We start from the raw sequence: 25,019 nt of genomic DNA, 5'->3' as shown, positions 1-25,019 counted from the left end.
CTGATAGTAAACTGAATATCTTTGGGTTTGGGACTTTTGGTGGAACAAGATGATTGAAAACATCACCATGGGCATTGGGAATTTATGATGGGCAAGTTTTCACATTTCGATTACATTGTAAAGACCTTACAGTTGAAGTGTAAACAGAACTTTACAGCTTTTCTCTCCTCATGTCTCCCACTTTAATCAAGAAAATAATCTTAAATTAATTGATAACCTAATAAAAGAAAATGATGTAGCTGTAGGTGTAGCTGTGTATCATCCTGTAAACCATCATAAGAAAGTTTATTTTATTCCAAAATCCTCAACCCAAGTGCAATCAATTTTCTTAACAAAGTGACTGATGGATTTTAAACCACATACAATGATATGAGATGGTTTAATATGTTTCTAATGACCTTGTCAATGTTTGTTTTACTAACTACTTGTCCTCTTTAAATTATGTTGTCTGGTAGGCTGAATTCCACCTTGGTAGACAGTAATACTATTCTATTCTATTGTGCAAAGGCCTGAAGTTGTAGGTTAAAAAACAACACGATATTATTGATATTATTAATATTATTTGAAAATGGTCAGCAAGCCTACAGTTATGTAAGTAGTCAAAAGCTGAAACAAAGCACACATGTTACTGTGTGGATTTCTGGATCTTATGGTATTATTTGTTTCTCTTTTTTTTCCTTAAGCAAGAGTCAGTTGTTGCATTGATTGGGTCCACTGCATCAAACATTGTAATTTGCGAATAACTTCAGTTAAAATCAATTTTTTTAAAATCATAGACAAAACATTTTTTTCAATATTTAAATACTTTGAATATAATAATAACTTTTATAATGATAATAACTCATTTATTACTCTTATATATACCCATATTCTCATCTGCACAGTTCAATGTGTCAAACGAAATAGATCCCACCCTGTAAACGTACGGTACTACAATCTTAGGACATAAAGATCAATTCTATCTTTGATGCTGAACAAACCAAACTAACAAACATTTTTTTTTTTTTTTAAAAAAAGAGTGAAAAAAGAATTGACAAAAAAAATCAACATAAGAAGACAGCAGACGGGGGGTTAGATTAAATCAGAAATTGTTATCAGCGCCACAAGTTTTATGGCATGAGAATTTCTAACGCTTTTCAAACATTTACTCAGTAAAGAAAAAAATAAAATAAAATGAGCGTGAGTGGAATATGACGTCATATCCCGTCATATGTAGTTTTCACATCCGGAAGGTGGGGCTTTTGTTGCAGGAGCGGTTTGCTTTTGGAGAACCAATGTCCCCAAATGCTCCATTAATGCAGGCATCAAGATAACATCAACCGAGGGCAGAAATACAAATCCTGCTTTGGTAAGGCTTCCGAAATTTCTTGATGTAGTGTAACAACTGTGTGTTTCTGTACACGACCGTTAGAGAGTAATAAAGTACCACACCTGTGTTAATGAAGGACGAGCGACCAGTGGACCCCGAGGGGTGACACTTTAAAATAAGACACGTTCAAATACGATGCCAAGTCGCCGTGTGTTTAAATAACGAGTTTAAATATATTAATTAGTGTCGCTGTATGCGTGGCATGTATACTAAATGAGTATATATGAGTATACTAAACGCTAACATTAGGCGTCACGTTAATATTCGCTGGCAAGTTATCTATAGGTTAGCTAGCGTTACTGGTGTGGACACAATTTGCATTATATTTGGGGGCACTTTGTGTGTTTGCTTCTTGTTTTAATGACTGATATCGCAAATATTTTCAAATGTGTTTGCATTCATTCACCTAACGGTGATAGCCGTTTTTACCAAAGTCCATGTTTCTGAGCTTTTGTGATGATGGTCAACTGCCGTTAGCTTATAAAGCTAATGTAAACTCAAGAGTTATGCTAGCGCTAAGTTACCTTGTGTGTTTGAGCGTTTGTAACGTATGTGTTGTCGGGTGGTTTAGTGAAGCTAATATTGTGCTTTACCAGTCTGCTGTTAAAATTAGCAGCTGTAAGTTATATTCCCGTCGAGAATTACGCCAACTGGTTTGTGCTGGAAAGTTTTCCCCCTGAGGAGATGACACACCCAAGCTGGTTCATGGTTTCCTCAGCTAACGTTGGTTCAATCCTGACTGTCAGCAAAAGCTCTAGTGTGACTGTTTTGACTGTATCTGAAATTTCCACCACACCAGATTAGCATGTATTAGTTATTTGTTTGGAGCCCAGTGCAGGCATGGCCACATACTGTATTATTCCCGTTATGAACAATCTACTAAATGAAATTGTAGAGTTAAATCTATCATTTTCTAGTGGGCACGATTAAACCCATTTAAGAAGGACCTCTGCTGATCCCTGTGCCAAGCTTTCGGGGCATTTTACTCCTAATGGCAGCTAGGAAATATTGCCACTTGTACCAAAATACAAAAGGCCACACCAGTTCAGTATTTTAAGGCAGAAGTAACTTGTGTGCAATCAGAGGATGTTTTAAGTGTACAGTATATGGGTGCTAGATAACTAACGTGTATTTGGTGTTGAGCAGTGACTGTTGTGTTTACTGATGCTATATTTTGCAGATGGTGCGTTTTCAGCTCTTATCAGCTTTTTTTGTTTGCAGACAGGTTGAGGGGAATTGGTGTAGTGTTGGCAAAGCAGCACTTATTCTATCTCATTAATAACACCTTTTTTGGTATCAGGGGAAAGTGACAAATATAATTCATCATCCAGATTCTTGGGTCTCAGGGGTAATTAAGGCCTAGTTTAGACAACCTAAAAATTACTTAAACAGGCTATTCTATCATCTTTTCTCCATTGTCTTCTTTACCGAATAAATACAGGATGTTGTGGTATGCATTAGGGATGTGCTTCACATGTTATTTATTTAATATGTGTCGTGAAATGATAATCAATCACTCAGTCAATGTTTGTTGGCTTTTATCTGACAGCTACACCCCTAAGGCATTATTATCCCTAACCAAAGCCAGTTTGTTGTTGACAGATTTTACAGTCCTGAGACATTAGCTTTGACTAATGTGGCACAAGGCAATCAATTGCTCCACAGAAGAAAAAAAACCCACAATATAAATGTCCTACATAAAGAGTTGAAATAAAGTAAAAGAAAACTCATAGTCATCTAAGGTTGTAAACTTGCAAGCAGAGAATCACAATAAATCTGGTCTAACATGGAGCATTCTTGACAAAAATGACTCAAATGTAGAGTAATTGAAAATGAAAGTAAGAAAATCAAATATGTAGTAAATCTGCAGTTTATTTAAATGAAAAAGTTGAGAGTTGTATAGTGTGTGGATTACTTCTTGATTATTCTTCTGTTGTTATGTGTGGTTTGTAAAGATTAAATGTTGGAACTAGTGATCCGCCCGGGGCCTCTGGACGTGTCTGAATTAATAATTGTGTTTTGTGGTGGAGTTCGAGGTAAACATTGAATCTCAGACTCCATTCTCTATAGCCAACAAGAGCTGAGCGCTGCTACTACATCCTAGACCCACTGCAGGTGGTTTAGATTATAACATTACTCAGTGTGACACATACATGAAGGGCTCTGCTTAAAAAACATGGTCACTGATCAAACAGAGCAAACAACCATTATCCAATATTATTCATGACAGGATTGCTCAGTCCCAAGGGCCAGAACAGTGTATAGACAATTAGCAGCTGGTTAAAAAGCTTTGGAGGATAATGATAGTTTGAGTGAAATCACAGATTCTCATGATTGTGTAGTGCCACAACACCTACGTAGGTCAGTGAAAGTAGCTGCGTCTCCCACAATTCCGAGGCTGAATTTTTTTTTTTTTTTTTGTGCGTTCCCAGTTTAAGTTTGCTGATAGATAACCCTGAGAGATAAATTAATACTTTGCAGATTTTTAACCAGCTTGTTATCAAAACAATGTGTGTAGTGTGTGTAAATGCACCGTGGTGAACTTCCCTCCATCTAACCACTACTTAGATATCCCTCCTACAGTACACATCATCCGTATTGCACACTTACTACACTGTCTATTTTGCACCTAAAATACTACTACTAAACGAATACTACTACTGACGTACTAAAATATGCATACTGCTTCCTGCACAGTGAAAAAAGGCAGAAAAAAACTAAAACCAATGGTAAATTAAGCAGCACCGATCAAATATAAACCCACATTCCATTACTGTGTTGCCTTTTTCTCTGCTTAATTTGTGAACTGTTAAATGAGATTGTTTCTGACCGAAGGGCCATACACTTTTGCATTATGTCACCCACCAGCAGACATGCTTATTGGTCTGGTGTGGCACAGTGCTTTCTAATAGTTGTAGGTTTTCTGCCTAGCATTCTTTCTCTCTGTTTTCTCTTTGTCATGTAGTATCAATTTTAAAAGTATTTGCGTCTTTCTACTGCATAGACATCCGAGTTTTATTGAAATGCCATCTTGCTTAAGTTCAAGTCAGCCAGTCAGCAAGTGTCACTGAGTATCACAGTTAACACGTCTCGAATGACACACAGTCATCCCCCTCATAAACAACTCATGAGTACAATGCTGATTTCAGCACAATCGGAGCATGCTTGGGGAAACCAATTCAGGAATTGTTCTGCAGTCTTGCAAGGCTCCACTAGTATCCTCCAGGTTTTTAAAATCTGATGCAGATGGTTATGTATTTCAACTACTGATGGCTGGGAATTTTTCCGATTACAAGGTCCAAGTTTTATTTTTTTCCCAACTGTAGTATATAACTACTTATTTAGAAAATACTGTTTTAGACTTTTCAGGAAAATGCCTGAAAAAACATTTAGAAGGAAGGTAGGCGAAACCTTTGACTTTTATGAAGGTAGTTGCCTTGATCTGCATTGACTGACACTGTAGCTGCCTAACACAAACAAAAACACCGCTGGGTTGTGGTTCATTCTGGCATAGATATATTTCTGCAGAGTTTTAGACCCATTGCAAGCAGATGACATCAGGGTTGAAGAAAGGTCTTGTGAATGAGGCTGAGCCGGCTCTGCATTCCTTCTCTCTCTCGCTGTCAAGAAGATCAGGATGTTTATCCCCGTAGCTCCAAACATGCTCTTCTTCATTTGAATGTTTTTCTTAATAGTAAGCCCTTTGTTTCCCTCCTTTCACTGCAATTTATCAGAATTTGACAAGCATTTTCTGCAAGAATAAATTTCCCTCATTTAAATTGAAACCTAACCTGGTTGGCTCATATCAAAGAGCTCCATCTGCTTCTCTGATCAGGTTTTCATTTTCTGATGAGGTTCCCCAATGACCTGGGTTCTTGGTGTGTAACGGCACAGGAGTCAGAAAACCATCTGCTAATGATGTTGGCAGTGGAAGTGGAGGGAAAGGGCAGAAAGACTGATGTCAGGCCTTTTTTTTCTACTGGACTTGGAAAGTGAGTGATTACGTGCAGGAGATAGTAATGTGGATAAGTGCATACCTAGCTGCCATCAATTGTCTGCCTTCTGTCAGCTGGGAGGAAGGGAGGTTTCTACATTTTGTTTGAATGTCAGTTAATTTCTATGCTAACTGTGCCTGAGGAATTCAAAAAAATCGCCCATGTGGCCATTGAAGAATATGCAGGGATCTGTCGACAACAGTCCCAGCAGTCGTCTGACAAAATATTTGATCTAAAGCACATCTTGCTAGACAGGTACATAGGAGATTTATTTTTTCTCTCTTGTTAACTTAAGTAAAAAAAAATAGGAAGAATTAAATCATATTGTCTATGGTCTGTGAAAGTTTTACTAAATGTGCAATGTGATTTTGCAGGGAATTCCCAACTCCTTTTCAGATGTGTGAATTGGGCAATTTATTTATTTTTTTTCCTCTTGCAAGGGAATTAATTATTTTACAGGTAAAGTGATTTTTCTTCCCCCCAAGGCAGCCAATATGACATACTGGCATACATAAAGTAGATATGATTGCTCTGTGTGTAAGGGACCAATTATGAAAAGCAGTACATCCTATTTCCTACGCGATAGAGGAAAAAATATTGCAAATATTTGTTTGAAGAGCGTAATGATGAATGAAGTCAACTTTTTTGATACATCCGTTCTGCTTAACCATCTGCTGTCATCCAGGGCCCTGCCAACCTTTGTTAGGTTGTTGCAGAGGTTTTGTGTGAAGACTGTGTTTGACTCTTTCCCCACAAAAGGACCATTTGTAAATGCTGTGTTGCCTTAAATTCCCGAAGAAAACTTTTTTTTCTTGCATGATTCAAAGAAAAAAATCAGCAAACACATTGATTGATTGGGGAACTACGTTTAACAACAGCAAAACTATATTCAAACATCTGCTTACAAATTCTCACACACCTTGTGCAGTATAATCCTGGTCTCATCTATCCACGTTTAGGCTCAGTATTTCCCAAACACATGCATTTTTGCTAGAACTACTATGTCAGTATAAAAAAGTGTCACGCACGTGACGTGACGTGACGTGGCATGCATGCGTGAACTCAACTCAACTCAGTCAGAGCTCATACACACACATGCTCAGGCATGCTCAGAGATGCTCAGGGTGTGCTGCTCCTAAGCAGAAGTGTTTTGCAACATTTTAGTAAAAAAAAAAAAAAGATGCATTTGGGAAGTACTGAGCATATGACAGGATACGTTAGACTTGGATTATACTGCATGCGTTGCGTGAGAGTTTGCAAACAGATGCGTTGATAGAGTTTCCCTGTTGTCAAACATGGTCTCTAGTCAATCAATAAATCAATATGCTTGCCATTTTCCATTAAGGCATGCAAGAGAAAATTTCTTCACAAACTTAAGATAACTTGGCATGACTAATTAATTTACAAATGGTCATTTTTGGGTTGAAGTATTTCTTTAAAAAATGTAACAGGGCATTGCAGCCATAACTAATATTTACCGTAGCAAATATACAACTAAGCACAAGAACTGTGCTTAGTTTAGTCATTTTGAGTCCCCTAATCCATTGTTTGTGTGTGTGTGTCTGTGTGTGTGTGTGTCTGTGTGTGTCGGTGTTAAACCATAGAGTATTCAGAAAATTATGAGCAGTAACCCATTCAATGCTAATTAACATTAATTGTCTGTTGAGAGCATGCTATCACAACTTAACCATATGTGTATATATATATGTGTTTATATATGTGTATATATGTGTATATATATATATAATATTTGTAGCCTGACGAACTGAGTTTTGCCATCTATAATGACACAATGTGAGTAGAGAAGGAGGTATGTACTGAGTGAAGAGATTTGAGATCCTTCTCACTCGCATCACTTCACTCAGCCTCTTTTCCCTCCACTCTGCTCCACTGTCTGCTCATCCATCCATTCATACACACCTGCATTCTGACTGGGCTCTATACTCATCCAGACAAGGCCATAATTTTTATAGCTAATAGGCTGCAGTATGCTGTGTGGTTCCAGCATGGAAGTGCTGCACGGCAGAGTGAGCTTGACTGTCCAGGCTTTTTAAAATGGAACTGAAAGCACCAAGGAGCAAAGTTTACAAGCAACATATGCTGCATGAACACTTCTGAGCTGCAAGGAAGGGGAATACCAGGGGATTTTAGGTTAAATTTTCTGTGCTGCTGTCATAACTTACAACTTCCCGAAATTGCCAACCATGATAGCACCGCAGGCCTGTAGCATAGTGTAGGTGGTATGTAACTGAGCCTGTTGTGTTTACCGTCAGGCAAATGAAGAAATATATTGCAAGTTGGAGATAGGTAGTGGGCAGTTGGGAGTTACTCAGCAGGAACGAATAGATTTGTTAGTGAATGCATGCCAAGATCTGAACTCTTCTCTCTATCCACCCTGAACCAATCCAGTGGAATGCTTAAGTAATGGGGAAGACATGAGTGTTTGGATAAGATCATCAGCTGCAGGGAGGTTAGAGAAGATGTCTGTTGTGTGTGAAAGGTTTCTCCCAAAAAAGCCTTTCCATAACACTGTCATAGTGTATTTGCTCTTTATATACACTACTGCAACATGGTGGGATGTTTTGCCTCAGTCATTCTTCTGTCTGTCAGTCATCTACTTTTGCACCTTGATGATGATTTCCATATAAAAAAGAAAAGCAAAAACCACTCTAGAGATGTCTTTGAAAAAACAGCTCTCTTAGCGTTGCTGAAGTAGGAGGGATTGCACCACAGAGAGGATTTAGTTCCCTGCTTGCCGGCCTGCTGCCCGGTTGTGTCAAAGGCTTCTCTGTGTGCTCTCCTAGCCAAGAGTTGTTAGTATGCATTGTGGGTTGCTTTTTGAGGATTTCTTCTACGCTGCTATATACCGTCTTTTTAAGTAGGCCAAATCATTTCCTTATCTCCACTGGCAGTGACTGTTATAACTGCTGAATCCTGACTAAAACACTTCTGCAATGCCTCTGCTGTGATTTGCTCTTGAGTTGTGCATCATTGGTTGCTCTGTGATAAACAAACTTTAGGATCTTGAGTCCCAGTTGCTGAGTGCTTCAGAAGAACCATTCTTACAGAAACCTCATGACTGAGGTGACTCATCTAGGTTATATTGTTTTCTCCACAGTGAGATGTGATTCTGACTAGTTCGATAGGTAGCTTCCTAAAAGCAAAGGACTCAGACAGCACTTCACATTTGCTTCAGTACTAATGAAGAACGTTTTTTTTTTGTCTAGGAAAGATAGAAATTGGAGGAGACACAGCAAGAATCTTCCTGCTCGTTCATTAGCGAGCAAGTTGTGTATTGCTGGCAGCAGAACTAGCAAGGAGGAATCTGTTCAGATGTAACAAGAGGTAGTGGTGAAAAATGTGTTTTGCAAGTATAATGAATACATTTCACTGTAATTATTCCCCCTCAAATGACATCACAACCAAATTTTCAGTTGGATATCCACATAGCATCAGAGCAACTTTGCAATGTTTCAGTTTAACCGCACCCACCCTAGGCCACCGCAGATTGTTTTTGGTCGACTTCATTAACTCACTGATGATGAGAGAAACAGCTACCTCTCTCAGTCTCCCTCTCAGATCCTTGGGATTTTGTGAGTTGTTATTTGTCCAGAAAAGCCCCTGCTTTCTCCATCAGATGTTGAGAGGAAATCCCCTCACCCCAGTGACCTCAGGAATGCAGAGAAAGAGAGAGTCATCAGGTCCTCTGCATTTGTAGCGCAGATGTTTTAAATTTACAAACATAATTTCAGCAATTTTTTTATTCCGCTTAGAATGGAAGCCGGGCATCTCAGTGCATGGCTTTGAATTTGATCAGTAACACTTGGTTTATTTGCACCAGTTGAACTCCTATCTTCTGCATGTGAAATAGAATAGAAATAGAGAAGATGAAAAATAGGAGTATGATTAGTTGCCAGTCACCATTTTAAAGTTTTTAGAATAAGACAATTAAGTGATAAAATTGTAATGGACATCCTAATCAGTCAAAGCTATATTAAGGCCCATGTACACCTAACCGACATCAAGGTAATAGTGGCGACCATAGACTTCATAAACAACCTGCGTAGCTACTGTGACATGACCCTTTGGTTTATGGACTGTTAGTTTAAAGAGTTTTTTGTAACAGGCTGTTAAAATGTTTATTTCTGCTCTAAAGTTTGGCATTTTAACATGGCTTCTATGGTGAATTGACTCTGTTTTGGAGGCAGTCTCATGTGGCCATTTGAAGAACTGCAGTTTTTGGCACTTTAACACGGGCTTTTTCAGACTCTGAGGTTGCTGCTTGGCAGCACTGAAGGATGACTGTTGCGTTACCTCACGTTGCCTGTGTGTCAGCCAAAAAGCTGGACCTGAACACACCTTAAAGACTGCAGACAACAGCCTGATAGCTCATACATTCTGCGCCTGTGTGAGAAGAAATTGCTCTCCATACCAGCAGACCGCGGTAAAATTTTACCTAATATAAAAAGGTTGTTTTAATCTCGCGCCCTCTTGCCAATTGTTTGCTTTGCTCACTTCCGTTTTTGTTCTTGTGCACTAAGGCTGAACTGCCACTTGGGTTGATTTTATTCACCGACAGACTGTCACCAACAATGATTCAACATGCTGAATCAGCCAAAAGAATATTGGCAAGGGTCAATGCTGCAGAACACATAAAAAAATAGGGTGACAAGACTCTTACTGACAGGCTAATATGGACCAACACACTATTGCTGGCTTGGTTTATCAGGGCCCTAAATTAGAGCATGGATTATTGGTGGTCATATTTTATTTTAGGTAAATTAACTATGTGCAAAACTTGGTAGCATCAACACGAGTTCTTTGGCTTTCTATGCTTGCCATAAACTTTTATTAGTATGTGTGCAAGTCCTGGCAGACCTCGGAGCACCCATGCCAAAGTCTTTATATGAGCAGGAAGGGAACACTTGCCCATTCTCCAAAGGGACTCTTAATGAATTCCTGTAGCCCACACTGACACACTGGTGTCATCTATATTTCAGGAGCTTAGTGTGGTCTGTTAGACTGTACCCCTCCTTCTCCATAACCCCACACCCCCTAAAAAGGGCCATTACCAAGCAGACTCCAGTTCCATATCTGGGTCAAGCCTAAATATGAATTCCCCTTGCCAATGTCTCTCCATGCAATGTGCTAAGCTGCAGCTGGTGGAAGTATGGTGAAACACCTGTCTTAAGGTTTGAACTTCCTCTGGAAAAGTTGTACTAAGCACATTCTTGTGGAAACATATTTTCCCCTCCCCTTCAGTTTATTAACTGTGATTGCTTTATTTATAGCATCGGGATCTGTGTGTACATGTGCACAGAGAAGTGGGTTACAAGTGAATAATTTAGAAAGTGACCCCTATGCATAAGTGCTGAGTTTAGTGTAGTTTTTTTCAGAAGGTGTGTAATTGCGTGTGTGTTTCTGTGGATATCCTTCCTATAAGACCTTTCACTGGCCTGGTCACCGATAACAAAGACAGGAAGAGCACAGGTCAGACTTCCTGGTCAGGGAGAGTGGAACCATGATGCCACATCCTTAGCAGCCTCAGCCATCACACTGTAGCTGCTGAAGTCCAGGTTAATTTGATGCAAACCATACATTCCCCTTTGCTTTTGGACAATGCAAATGCTCACATGCACATTTATTAGAAAATTGATTGATTTTTTTTTTCTGTAGTGTTGTGACATTATCTTTACATTTCTAATGAAAGGGACAGTTTGGAATTTTTTTTTGTTTTTTTTGGTACTTATTCAAACTATTAGACCTATCAGACTACTAGCTACTAGCCTATTAGATCCCGGTCGGCACGCACCCAGTTTGGAGAAGCAAGCTGATGTCTAACACAGAAGCTGAGCAATCTACTGCTGTGGATGGGGGTCAGCAAGAAAACATATTTTATCCCTTAAAAAAAGCCCCACCTTAAAAAGAATCAATATCAGTTTAATTGTACGCTATATTGACAGTATTTTAACCACTTGACCTTATTGTCAGACAGCCCATTCCACCAGGGAAGCTGTTAATGGCTTCAGTTCCCCATTTATACTATTATTCAAGCCACCAGACTCCATTGACAAAACCAGAAATTTAAGCTTCTTGAGCATTGGAGTTGCTATTCCCTTGTGGTCTCAATCAGCTAGTTATTTTTTTGTTATTTTGTGAATTTGGCAAATCAGAACTTTTAAATGCAGAGTCAAAATAACACAAACACAAAAGCTGATCAAAGCAGCAGTAGAACATCAGCTCCAGTGTTCGGCAATGTTAAATTACTGGTCTTCTCAATGGAGTCTGGCCCTTAAGAGAGCGATGTAATGGTCTTGTTTTCCAGTTAGAAGTCACCGTCTGACAATCACTGTCTGGTAAAGCAGTGAAAATATTCTCAATATAGCATATACCAAGACTATTTTACGTGGATAAAATATGTTTTGTTGCTGACTCTTCCACAGCAATCAATTGCTTAGCTTCCATGTCAGACTTCAGCCTGCTTGTCCAAACTGGGGGCATGTCAACTGACATCTACTGTATGTAAAATATTGTCTACTGCTAAATACCTCAGTTAAAGAAACCTGAACTATCCCTTTAATGTAAAAATGGGGGTGTGAGTTTTTTTTGTGCCATCAGCAGAATTGTTTTCTCTGCTCAGCCTCAGCTGGTTAACTCTCAGTGCACACACTTCTCTCTGTATGAGCTGAAGTGAAATGTTTACTGTTAGGGAGGAGCAGATTGGGAATAATGCCATGAATCAGCTCAGTGCTCCCATTAGCGAGACATCCCGAGAGTAGGGAAGATGCCTCTCTCTCTACAGATATAAAGTGATAGGATAGGGAAGGTAAAGAAAAATAAGAGGTTGGATACTCATGATGTGACAGCAACAGCCTTGAGTCATCTGGCAGACAGACTTTGAGGATACCAAGTGAGAGTATCTGTCACAACTCAATTGCTTCTTGACTTAAAATGACATTAGTTTGCATTTATGTGACATCTATTTACATTATGGCCAGATGCTCAACTGTGTGTGTGTGTGTGTGTGTGTGTGTGTGTGTGTGTGTGTGTGTGTGTGTGTGTGTGTGTGTGTGTGTGTGTGTGTGTGTGTGTGTGTGTGTGTGTGTGTTATAGTTGGTAGTGAGTAAATGGCTGGGTATGTGGTTATTGGGTGCTTATTGACTTATCCAACAGGATTGCCCAGGGTGGAGCCCAGATAGCAAACAGTGTGTGCTGACACTCTGAGTTCAGTATTTACCAAAGGGCTAACTTATGAAAGCTGGATGTCATTAGTGTTAATCAGACAGAAGGCAGTGGGTTTGTGTCAGGAGGCTCCTCCATTGGAAATGATGGGCTTGGACTTCTGCTGTGTCACAAGTGCACAGGATATTGGCTGCTCGGTTGAACTCCCCAAGACAATGTCACAGGGGTAAGATGAACCCTATAATACAGAGGCACAGGATATCACTTTTGTCTCATTTTCTGTCATTCACGTACAACTATCAAACATTACAATGAAAGGCAAAATGCCAGGCCCTGTCTCTGAAGGATTAAACTATCATTAAAAAGGCAATCAGTGCCAATGTTTATGGCTGTTTTAATGCAGTGTATAATTACAGTCAAACTAGGGATGCTCAGTATTGAAATTTGTGCCAATATCCAATCATTGTTTATGGTAATGTCTGCTGATAGAGCTATAATTCTTAATTTCTTCGCAATAAGCGCACAGGTTTGCTTCCCACGTGGCCTATCATACAGAAATGTGATCCTGTGGTCAAAGATATAACAACCAAAGTAGCACTTGTGAAAATAGCAGATGCAGATTTGTTTTGACTTGTCATCTGATGAATCTGTGCACATGTGACAGTCTTGCTACAATCATTTCCTGTCTATCAAAAGGCTGTGCAGGCAAAGGCACGACTGGCAGAGATTTACAACGTAGTCAGTTTTCACTCTGTGGGAAGTTATGCCTGACAGAGATAGAAGATATGGAAGTCAAGTAAAAGCAATTGACTCTGAGCTTTCACCTTCTGAGGGCAGGGCCCATATACTGTAGATAGATGGCCAATGACATCTCCCTTCTTTTTAACGAGGTTAGCACGATGCCCTATTTTAAATTATCCCTAAATGCAGTTTCACAGCGGAGAATGATAGCTTCATTACTTGTGATCAGCTGCAACGACCTTTTGATGGCGAACTTTATAAAGTTCTAGGATTCATGAGTAGGCAATTTGGCACTTTAATGGGAAGGGTGGGGGTTAGGAGTCAAGATTTGTTGGAGCAAATCCTAGCACCTTGGCACAGCCAGTTACTGTCATTGGGAAAGCTGTTAAGTAACAACCGTCATCTGTCCACACACTTGGGTTCTGTCTGTGCGGAGGTTAGTTGCTGTAGGTATTGATGTGTTTCCATTTGTCATTCACAGGTTCTGCGAGAGAGTGTCTGGGTGCAGAGGAAGTGTATGCGTGGGTGTGGGTACATGTGTGTGTGAAAGAGACACAAAGAAGAATCCAGTGATGGCTTCCAGTAAAAGTAAAAACCAGAGCTCTCTGGCGCTGCACAAGGTGATAATGGTGGGCAGTGGAGGCGTGGGAAAGTCGGCCCTCACTCTGCAATTCATGTATGATGAGGTGAGTCAACACAACCCCATAAACAACTTAAAGGAATAGTTAACCCCCAAAATGACCATTTGTATATCAGCTACACGCTGTGTGTTGCCTTGAATCTGCGACAAAAACTTTGTTTATCTGGCATGTCTCCACAGAGAACAATTAATCAGCAAACAGAAAAAGTTGATGAATTGGAGTAAATGGGGGCCATGTTTAACCACAGCAAAACTATATCAAATTATGCTTTTTCACACAACTCATGCAGTGCTGACATGTTTTAAATTGTAATGCTTTCATGAAAATGCATGCGTCTCGTGAAGCACTGAGCATACGACTGAATAAATGAGACTTGGATTACATAGCACAAGTTGTGTGAGATGTTTTGGTAGTTTTGCTGTTGTTATACGCAGCCCCTGTTTACTTCAATTTATGAAGAATGTTTGCCCTTTGTTTGATTCAGTGTTCACGGTGGAGGCCTGCAAGAAAAACAAAGCTTTCCTCACAAATTCAAGGTAACGCAGGGCAAGAAATTGATCTACAAATGGTTATTTTGTGGGTGAAGTATTCCTTTAATACTGCTGTGGGTTTAAGGTGACTGGATAGCAGATGGAGAAGAAGAATGCCTTTATTGTCTTTATTGAATTTGCTTTGCAGCTGAAAACAGTACATTACCATTCCACACTTAAATGCACACTCACACCCAGACACGTACACACAAACATGCTATACACATAAAAAAGAAGTGACATATCAGCAGCTACTGTGTGTACATATTGTCAATGCCATTACCCCTATTAGCAATATTATGACAAGTTATAATATATCATTGCACATCATAAAATGCTATTTCACATTGTAATATGTTGCATACTAAAAGATTTTATTTCACTTCTAAGGTATTTATTGCACAGTATATGTTCTTACTTCACATAATAACGTATTGCACATTATAGGTGGGGTTGTAACAGTAAGTCGGGTCAGGAGTACTTCTTTGTTTAACAAGTTAACTTTTTTATTTCATATCCAATTTCCTAATCTAGATATCACCTGTTTGCTAAACATGTTGACTGTCAGCACTTCCTCTAAACAGATTAAAAAGTCATCCTTTCAGTGGGTCACCAATGGAAAACCTTTAATATAAAACAGTTTTAAGTGTCTTATTACAGTGAAGCTATCCGTTACATGGAAGTAAAACCATGGTTTTTGGAAACAAAATTGGCTCCTATATCATAGATGTGCTCCAAAACTAGCCAAAGGTTTACATTTCTTCTTGTAAAAAGGATAGTTTTCTTTAGCCCACTGCTTGCTTGACCAAATATGTTGTTTGCTGTGACAGCAACACTGGTCGCATTTGGTTTTCCTTCCAAGCAGCATATCTGTCAGATGTCCATTTGATGGCTCAGATAATCTTCCATTTCAACCAGTATGTGCTGTGTATGCATAACTGCTTATGCTTTACCAATTCTTTATGCTTTACATACACGTGATAACATTTTCCACGCTTGAATTATTGCAAATAAATGTATCTTTTCATCCCCAGTTTGTGGAGGACTACGAGCCCACTAAGGCGGACAGCTACAGGAAGAAGGTGGTTCTGGATGGGGAGGAGGTCCAGATCGATATTCTGGACACAGCCGGCCAGGAGGACTACGCTGCCATCAGGGACAACTATTTTCGCAGCGGTGAGGGCTTCCTGCTGGTCTTCTCCATCACAGAGCATGAGTCCTTCACTGCCACTGTGGAATTCAGGTACTGTATCCTGCTTACATCTTTCTGCGTGAAAACACAAATGATGCACCTATTGGAGCTTCAACTACAATTTAAATTCCATATTAACGAGTACATGGTGACCATTATCTGATGTGATGCTTGACAACATTTTTGTTGTAGAATTTATAGGCAGGGGCCACAAACAAGCAATTTATTTTCCCCCATCTCAGTCTAAGAAATGTTATAAAGTAACTGCCAGTACCATGTCCCAAATTGAAAATGCAAATTCAGGTAACAAGATTGTTAAGGAGCTCTGCGTTTAGAAAAAATATAACTTGCATTACAGATTTGCTCCGATGATTTGGTATAGTGTGTTACATAATATTATATTCTGTTGTGGCAGGGAGGTTTGGATAGGATATAGATAACCTGTCTTTAACATGAACAAATATACTGAAGCTCAAATGGAAATTTCAGCCAGCAGAATTGTAGAACCATATACACCTGCAAAATCTTGACAAACCAGATGTACAGTAATTGTCATTGTCATATCTTTCTGGGAATCATTGTTTGATTCCATTATCATTCTATTGTAAATAAGGAAATTGTTCATTTTCTTAAAATATAGAAATGCCATTGAGAATTTTTGACAACAGACATACTTGAATAATCAATTACAAAATATCCTGAATGGCGGGGGCGCCTGGAGGCTCAGTGGATCGAGCAGCGCCCCATGTACAGAGGCTGTGTTTTCACCGCAGCGGCCGAAGCTTCGATTCCGGCCTCGGCCCTTTGCTGCATGTCGCCCCCTCTCACTCCCCCTTTCACACTTAAACTGTCCTGTGAAATAAAGGCAACAGAAGCCCTCCCAAAAAAATTCCTGAATGGCTTCTATACTGATCTTGCTAACCAGCTCTCAAAATGGTTCATTTTATCAAGACATCTGCAAAACTGTTATATTAGATTCTATCACAATCAAAACAAACAAAAAGTGGTGAAAATAGCAAATGATAAAATCTGTGCTGGCAGGGAGCAGATCTTGCGGGTGAAGGCAGAGGAGGACAAGATCCCTCTCCTTCTGGTAGGGAACAAGTCGGACCTGGAGGAGCGTAGGCAGGTAACTGTGGATGAGGCCCGAGGGAAGGCAGAGGAGTGGGGCGTCCAGTATGTAGAGACATCAGCCAAAACCAGAGCCAACGTTGACAAGGTGTGTCCTACACACACACACACGACACACACACACACACACACACACACACACACACGTACACACGTCACACTTGATGTATTTACAATTTGGGATAATTATTTATCCATGTCAGATGTGCATATTACAACTGTGCTTAGCTGATTTCTTTCTTTTTTCTCCTCAGGTGTTCTTCGACCTGATGCGTGAAGTTCGAGGCAAAAAAATGTCAGAAAACAAAGACAAAAATGGAAAAGGAAAAAACAAGAAGAACAAGAAGAGCTTCAGAGAAAGATGTTGTTTACTTTGAACTCTTCATGGACCTTAACAACCCACATTACAACTGTTATGTTGGGGAACAAAGCAGAGCGTCCTTGCCATTGTCATTCAAATGAAATTTTTTAATTAGCTGGTTTTAGTTTAGTGTTTAGAACAATCGCAACCACTTCTTTTTTGTTTTGATTAATGAAATCTGAGTTGCTGTTTCATTGGAAAATAACCACTGTTGTGACTGTGACTCGGACTGCAGTTCTTGACGGCTCATAGTAAGCCAATGACCAAACTGCCACTGACACTAACTCTGCTGCTCAAGACATTCTCTACTGTTAAACTCAGCGATTATACTGCCTTTGACTTCAGATCAGTGTGTTTTACACCAGGATTGTTGAGTCTTTGTCAAGTAAACAGTGCTCTTAATTTCTTTCCCTGCTCTTAATCTTAACCTGCTTAATCCTTAGTCTATGTTAGTATAGACCCCTTGAATCTCTGTTCATCATTTTTTTCAAGGAGCTGTAATGCTGCTGTCTGTCTCATCTGTGATCATTTATTATGACACTTAATGTCATGTCTATCGAAGATGTTGGCCTCATTCATTCACCTGTCCAGACTCTGATTTTCGACTTCAGAGCGTGTTTGAAATGGCTGGAAATTTTTAATTTTTTTTTTTTTTTTTTTTTTTTTTTCCCAATCACAGATTTGTAATTTTCTGACCACAGGAGAATCAGTGCAATCAGAGGACTTGTTGCCAAACAGGGTTATTTCATTCCACTGCTATCAGACCTTACATGATCACTGCAAATCAATCCAAAGATGCTTTGCAGTTTGTTGGTGAAAAATCAAATCTTTGGTCACAGAACCCCCCTACAAATTTTAGTGAGGTAGTCCATCACCCAGAGCTCACGGAGCTTCATGTAGATATCTTAACATTTGTTAGATATTTTGAGGCAGGGAAGAGAGTGTTGTAATGTGATAACTAGTATTTCTTTTGTTGCTATGTTCAAGTAATCTGGCCCTTCCAACCCTTCTCACGGTGCAGATCTTGTTTGACACTACTATTGTAAGTTAAGGGTCTGCACCGTGAGACTGGTGCTGACAATCCAGGAAGCCATGACACCTCTGGTCCACTATAGCATTAAAATCAATAACGTCTTATTACTCTTTAAAGTTCCAGTGTTCTTTTTATTTCTTTGTCTTTTTAATAACATGCACTACATTGCCAATACCTAAGAAGTGGACTTCATGATGAATGGAGTCACACTGGAGATTTTTAAACAGTTTGTGCCAACAAAATCACAAAAAATCAAACTTATGTTTGTGGATGTACAGTATGCGTGTTAATTACCGGAGTGTGTGTGCATTTAGTAGAAAATCCTACTACCTACATTTCTGTCTGTGTGAGTGAAACTTTGAAGAGGGCGCCAACTTCTTAACTGTTGTTTAATCAAGTGCTACAGTGAACAAGATGTTTCTACCACTGCCTAAACCGTTCTTCTTAATATGTCCTCCTTTTTCTTTTTCAGTTCCTACTGATGAGTGTGCTTTTATCTCTGCAGCGAAAGTGTTGCCGAATAAATCCTTTTTTCTTTGTAAGTACTGGTCATTATTTTAAATATACTCATATGTCACAAGTGCACACAGAGCACTGGTTTTGATTTTATATTAGAACAAGACACAAGTCGCAAGACATAACACACATTTGATGTAATTGAATTTTGAAACTGGTTAAGTTGAAAGTGAATTTGCTCCCACCTTTACACTTGGTGCTACATGTTGCCCTCAGCTGGCTGGTGGAGGTACTGGATCTGCTCTCACCACTTACTGTATAGACACTGTACGCTTACCCTGGCACTACCCACTGAAGTAAAAGTTATGGTTGTCATTTGTTGTTCCCTTTGGGGCATTCTGTGTCCCAGTTTAGTCGAAAAACCCAGCAGTTACTCACTTTGCATTGATTGTTCTTCTGCCATCTAGAAAAGAATGCCAACAGCCCTCTTTTCCTCGAATTTGACAGTGATGTACTACCACAGTGTTTATTAACCTTACAGGCTTATCTTACATGGCAGGATGAGTGTAACGTTATCCTCAAGATGAACCAGTTGTGGGCTGTCATTGCTGAACCCCTGGGGGTGGTCGGGTCGCTAAAATTCATTTCACAACATGAAAACAGGGTTGACTACATCACCAGGCAAAGACAAACCATATATCACATAGAAAATATTTTTCTCATGAAGGATGGCAGGAAGTCTCTTCCCTCTGTTGTGTAAAAGAAAGGAAATACCACTGACCTCTAGCATGACTGCATGCTCTGTATAACTAAACTAAACTTTAAAGATGTATACTATGCAGGATTTCCCTTAAAAAATTATAGATTCAAACAGAAGTAAATCCCCTCTATCATCACTTATGACCCACTAGAAGTGTCTGGCTGTGTATTTTTCTGCAGAGATTCTGCCCTATGTGTGTAATTTCTTATTAAGTTCTTATTTTTTGTGTTGGGGATGCTTATTGGTGTTTACCCCCACTGTGCTCAGGTGATGTGGGGGCGTTGTAAGGATAATGACAAGGTGCCAGATCGGAAGCGGCAGGCAGCTAAGAGACACAGAAAAAAGAAAAAAGCAATAATACCAAGACAAGCTGCAAAACAAAACTTGAGGTTGTTTTTTTCCCTTTACTTTCACTGGCGATTGTATTTACAAACAGTAACAAATCCTGCATTGTATACCTTTAACATAAAAAAACTGCTTTCATATTCCGGTAGTGCTCCTGTAGGGACTTGTTTGTTTTTCTCTCACTCGAAAGTACGCTTATGTCAGTATTGGAAGAAGTATTTAGATCCTTTAGTTAAATAAATGTACTAATACCCCATTGTAAAAATAGTCTGTTACAAGTTAGAGTCCTGCATTGACATTTTTATTAAAGGTAAAGGTAGGAAAAATTAAATTAAAGGTAAAATTACTTAAAGTATTAAAAGAACCAACAACCCCCACTCCCACCCCCCACAAAAAGACTTCAAAGTTGTAAAGAAAAAAAACACCCCCCAAAGTAAGAAAATCCCAAAACTTCAAAATAATTAGAGATGTTGATTTAAAAAAACCCAACCATCTAAAAAACTCAAAATTATTTAAGAAAGGAAAAAGAAACACAAAAATCTCAACTTTATTTAAAAACAATAGAAAAATTCAGCCAGACGAAAAATTACATTTACATAAAAAAAAATCCTAAAATACCCCTAAAAACTCAAAATCATTTGAAAAATACAAATACTTAAATGTTTATCAAAAAAGTTGGCAATTCATTTTCTGTCAACAAAACATCATACCCAATGAACTCTTATTCTGCTTTTTTTTTTTGCAAAAATCTTAATCTGTAATGTATCTAAAGCGTACAGATAAATACAGTGGCGTAAAAAGTACAATATTTCCCTCTGGATGTAGTTAAGTAAAAGTATAAAGTGACATGAAAAGAAAATACTTAAATAGGGTACACATACTTTAAGCACAATACTTAAGTAATTCTACATAGTTACAATCCACCACTAGTTCACAGTGACCTTATTCTGCCGTAGCTTGAAATCTTTTGTAGTATTTTTGTAGGTACTGATGATTTGTTATGATATTTGTATTTGTTGGAGTAATCTCCTGGGAATGGAAAGTCAATCTATTACAGCACCATTTTAGCTTTAAGTCCCCTTTGGTGTCAACATTCAAATATCCCTCATGTCCTCAAATCAATCCCCTACTTCTTGACAATAGAGCATCTCCAGTTTGTGCATCTTAACAGCACCTGAGATAACTCTGTTCCCTCTCCAGTCTCTTGGAGGTAATTGTATATTTACAAGTATTGATCAGCCAGGCAGACACCATTTGAATTCTTAAATTTAGTGCTTACCTTTTAAAAGAGAGTGCAGAAAGAAAATACTGTGGGGGGATTTAAACCTGTAACATTAATGGCAGCCACTGTTCCACATTTACTGCATGCTGCACATAAACAAACTAATCCCCTACAATTTATATCACTGGTGAAACCTACCAGGCTTTAACGCCTCTAGCAGCATTTCCACCAGAGGAGCTAAACATGTCACAGCTCTGATAAGCACATTTACGTGCCTGACACTCACCTCTCTGGATTTCCACTCTCCCCCTGCACCTCTAAGTAGGCAGATTAGGGGGTCCGTTAAACTCGCAGGAAGGCACTTATTTAGAAATATATGAAAGGGCAAAGTGAGCCAGGCTAATGACCGATGCAGTGTCACCGGCGCACTCTCGGGTCTTTTATCATTCTGTAGAGAGAGCCCCCGTCCTCTGAGTAACCCTCATTATATCTGAGCTAATGTTGGCGATGAGGATGTTCATGTGATAAAGCACCATCACAGTCCTTCATTATACAGAAAGAGAAACAGACTCGGTGGGATTGTGCTCGACCTATAAGATGAATGCAATGGACAGAGAATAACTCCTATTTTAGAGACTGTGCCACATCCTGCTGTCTGCATGGTGCGTCTCAGAGGGGTTCACTCTTTGACCATGGGATGGCAGTCTTGGTTTTCTGTAGACCCTGTCCGCCGTTCTGCATCATTAGTGCTCTCACTGTTCTTTCCACTGCTAGGCTTCATTTGATGCCATTGACTGAATGAATGAATGTTTATCGGCCCTCAAAACAATGAGTTCATGCAGAATTAATGAACAGTTTGTAATTATCTGTTTATATAGCAACTGCAACAAGGTATCACAACATTAGCAATGTCATTAGCTAAATCTTTAAATTTAATGAAATTTTTTCCGGTACAGGACATAAATCCTCTGAACCAGACTCACCAACTTCAATTAAAAAACAACCCCAAAGCAACAAAATAAATATCACTATTACAAAATAAAAAATAAAATCACAAATTCGTTCAAAAATTATACAAAATATAAATTTTTTGACCAGAATTTATCCAATCTCTTTTTTTAAAAGTGTTAACTAAAGCTTGTAGTCTCAAAGCTCATTTAATGTGTCCTCTTAAATCATATCTATTATTCCAAAAGTGGATAATAATTAAGGAGAAGAAAAAAACATTTTCTGTATGATTCCAACATTTGTGAGACATTCATGTGTGATAGGTGAACCTTCACTGACATGAGAGTGACAAAAAAATTAAAACCAGTTATTGTGCAGTTTCTATGTCAACTGCAACACCGATCTTTAACACTTAACAGTGATGCCACATCACACATCAAGTTTCACTGCATTGCCATTGTTGGCTTGATGTCAGTCACTTCAGAACTGAGCAGTGTATTGCTGCGGTTATCGCTGTCAGAAGAAGAAAGCAAACCTATTTGGACTGTCATGAAACAACAGCCCATACTTCTTCTACCTCCACTGTGAGGCTGTAATAGCAGAACTATCAGCAGCTTCACACTGCAGCACAAATGACTGTCAGTAGCAGAGAGAAAGCCTGTTTGAAACGTCTCTTATTTTCCCTGCCATTCTTGCCTTTTAAAAAGAGTGAGGCACTCCCTCAGTGCAAAACCTCAGTGCAGATGGTGCCCTCATATGTTCTCATCCATGAGTGAGTGAGTGAGTGAGTGAGTGAGTACACCAGTGTATCTATTGTACAAAAGATCCACTGGGGTTAACAGTGTAATGTTAGAGTCTGTCCATAGACCCTTTGCATAATAACATGGAGTCCCTTGTTCCATTTTGAGCTTCTTGGTAATTCTTTTAGGGACAATTAGATATAAAGTGTTAATGGTCTAATTAGGGTATTACTTCATTAGTATTAAACGATTCCTCTTAATCTTAATAGATACATTAATGTTCATAGATTTTGATTTTTTTGTCATTTGATCCCAGAGATTTTTTATACTATGACATTTTTATGCCATACAATACATTTTTTTTGAATGCCATATTACAGTGACTTTTTTATGACATACTATACCATTATTTTTTTATTTATTCCATACTAAAGTATGACTTTTTTATTTCCTACTAGACTAATAACTTTTTAAAAGCAATATTAAACTCTGACTTTCTGTCATATTATACCATGCCTTTAAAAGGTGCTATACTATGACATTTTTTCATCTTACTAGCTTTTTTCATAGCTCTTCATAGCTTTTTGGGTAGGCTACACTGTCAAGTCCTGAAGGGCCTGGCATCAACTCTTGTGAACAAGCGGAGGATGACCAATTCCTTCCACCCAGAAACAGCTAATCCCCTGAAATCAACAATGTTTGTCCGGGACAAACAAAAAACACCTTTACAACTTTCTGCCAAGCCAGCGACCGGACACCCATGCATGGCCCATGACTGGAAGATGCTGGTGGATGTCAGCCAGCAGAGAATCTTTCCACTGAAGATTGCTTCTGACAACCTTTGGCCAGATTTGGTGCTCTGGTCGCCCTCACTGAGAGCTGTGTACATCATAGAGCTCGCAGTCCCATGGGAGGACTTGGTTGAGGAGGCCCATGCTACACAGAGCTGGCAGCAGAGGCAAAACACCGTGGCCAGAGGACCAGAGTCTGCCCGACAGAGGTGGGAAGCTACCATCAGCCTGCTGATGGATCTAGAAACCCATGGACAGGCTCTGCAGCAGACTATTTAATCACTTTCAAAGGCAGCTGACAGAAGCAGCTAATGTACATGGCTTAAACGCAAAGATCCATACTGGGCTCCAAGATTGTCATGATGGGGCATCACCTTAATGTTGATTAAGGTCACTGGAGATGTAGTGGGCTCATCAATGTAACATCGATGATAGAGGGTGTCCACTTGAGAACTGCCAACCAGCAGCCGTCTATCACTCTCATCAACAAGGCTAATCTGATGCAGGTGCGTACCACACATGGGCTAGACAGAATTTTCATCATTAAGAATGATGACGTTTACAATGTTAGTTTCAACATGCTATACTTTAAATGACATGCTACACTACGACATTTTTAGTATTTTGGATGACATGCTATACTATGCATTTTTAAAGTAAATTTAAATGACATGCTACACTATGCCTTTTAAATTCTGATGTGGACAACATGCCATATTATAATGTTTCTTGTGTTGCTTCTTTTAAAAATGTGCTATACTGTGACTTCTTTTTGCTTTTTTGAACATACGCAATACTGTGACATTTTGAAGATATTTTTCATTACATGCTAGACTGTTTTTTGGTGCCATTTGGCATGACATGCTATACTATAACTTTTTTGCCGTGTTGGATGACATACTATACTATGACTTCTTTGTGCCATTTCTGGATGACATACTATCACTTTTTTTTACCCCCAATTTATATGACATATTATGACTTTTTTTGTGGTATTCTGGATGACATACTGTAGTATGACTTTTTTGTGAGATTTTTGACGACATATTATTCTATGACTTTTTTTGTGCCAATTTATAGTTTAAATTCGAACGAAAAACTATACTATGACTGTCTTCTCCTCCACATCCAGACCTGCAGCTGGCCAATGGGTTCAACATTTTAAGTCTGCAGGATTTTCCTCCAGTGTGCACAGGCTCCCACTCTCCATTATCCTCCCTGCTTCCAACCAACCGTGGCTCCCAGCACACCAAGCGCCAGGACATCCAACCTGGCTCATCTCCATCAGCTCGACAGTCCGCATCGGGAGCAGCTTCACATCAGGCTCCATCTCACCGCTGCCACACCCTCAGGTGGTCAGGTGCACGCAGCCAGGTACAGCACCCTCCCATGGTCGCACTTTCTGCCACCCTGGTGCCTACATAAAGGACATAACCTCCTCTGCCCTTCAACTGATTGCCCAGCAAAACTGCCTCTACTCTGGTCCTTGAGGCTGGCGTGAACAACCTCAAAAACGAAAGCTTTTCAAGGAGGATTTCATCCACCTAATCGACAGTCTGCTAGACACTGGTAAGCAGGTCAT

General features: G+C 39.3%; 1 protein-coding gene across 1 annotated transcript; it reads left to right on the top strand.

Moving 5' to 3' along the window:
• The first annotated feature begins 1,232 nt into the window (after positions 1 to 1,232).
• ralba (v-ral simian leukemia viral oncogene homolog Ba (ras related)) lies at positions 1,233 to 18,717 on the top strand. The gene is made up of 5 exons (XM_042494569.1): positions 1,233 to 1,348; positions 13,769 to 13,973; positions 15,493 to 15,701; positions 16,692 to 16,869; positions 17,036 to 18,717. Exons 2-5 carry the CDS (start codon positions 13,860 to 13,862, stop codon positions 17,156 to 17,158), a joined length of 624 nt encoding a protein of 207 aa, XP_042350503.1. The 5' UTR covers positions 1,233 to 1,348; positions 13,769 to 13,859; the 3' UTR covers positions 17,159 to 18,717.
• The last annotated feature ends 6,302 nt before the right edge of the window (positions 18,718 to 25,019 follow it).

Source organism: Plectropomus leopardus, chromosome 10 (assembly GCF_008729295.1).
Source record: "Plectropomus leopardus isolate mb chromosome 10, YSFRI_Pleo_2.0, whole genome shotgun sequence".
NCBI lineage: Eukaryota > Metazoa > Chordata > Actinopteri > Perciformes > Serranidae > Plectropomus > Plectropomus leopardus.
The sequence above is the reverse complement of the archived record's forward strand: the minus strand, read 5'-3'. Positions and strand labels throughout refer to the sequence as shown.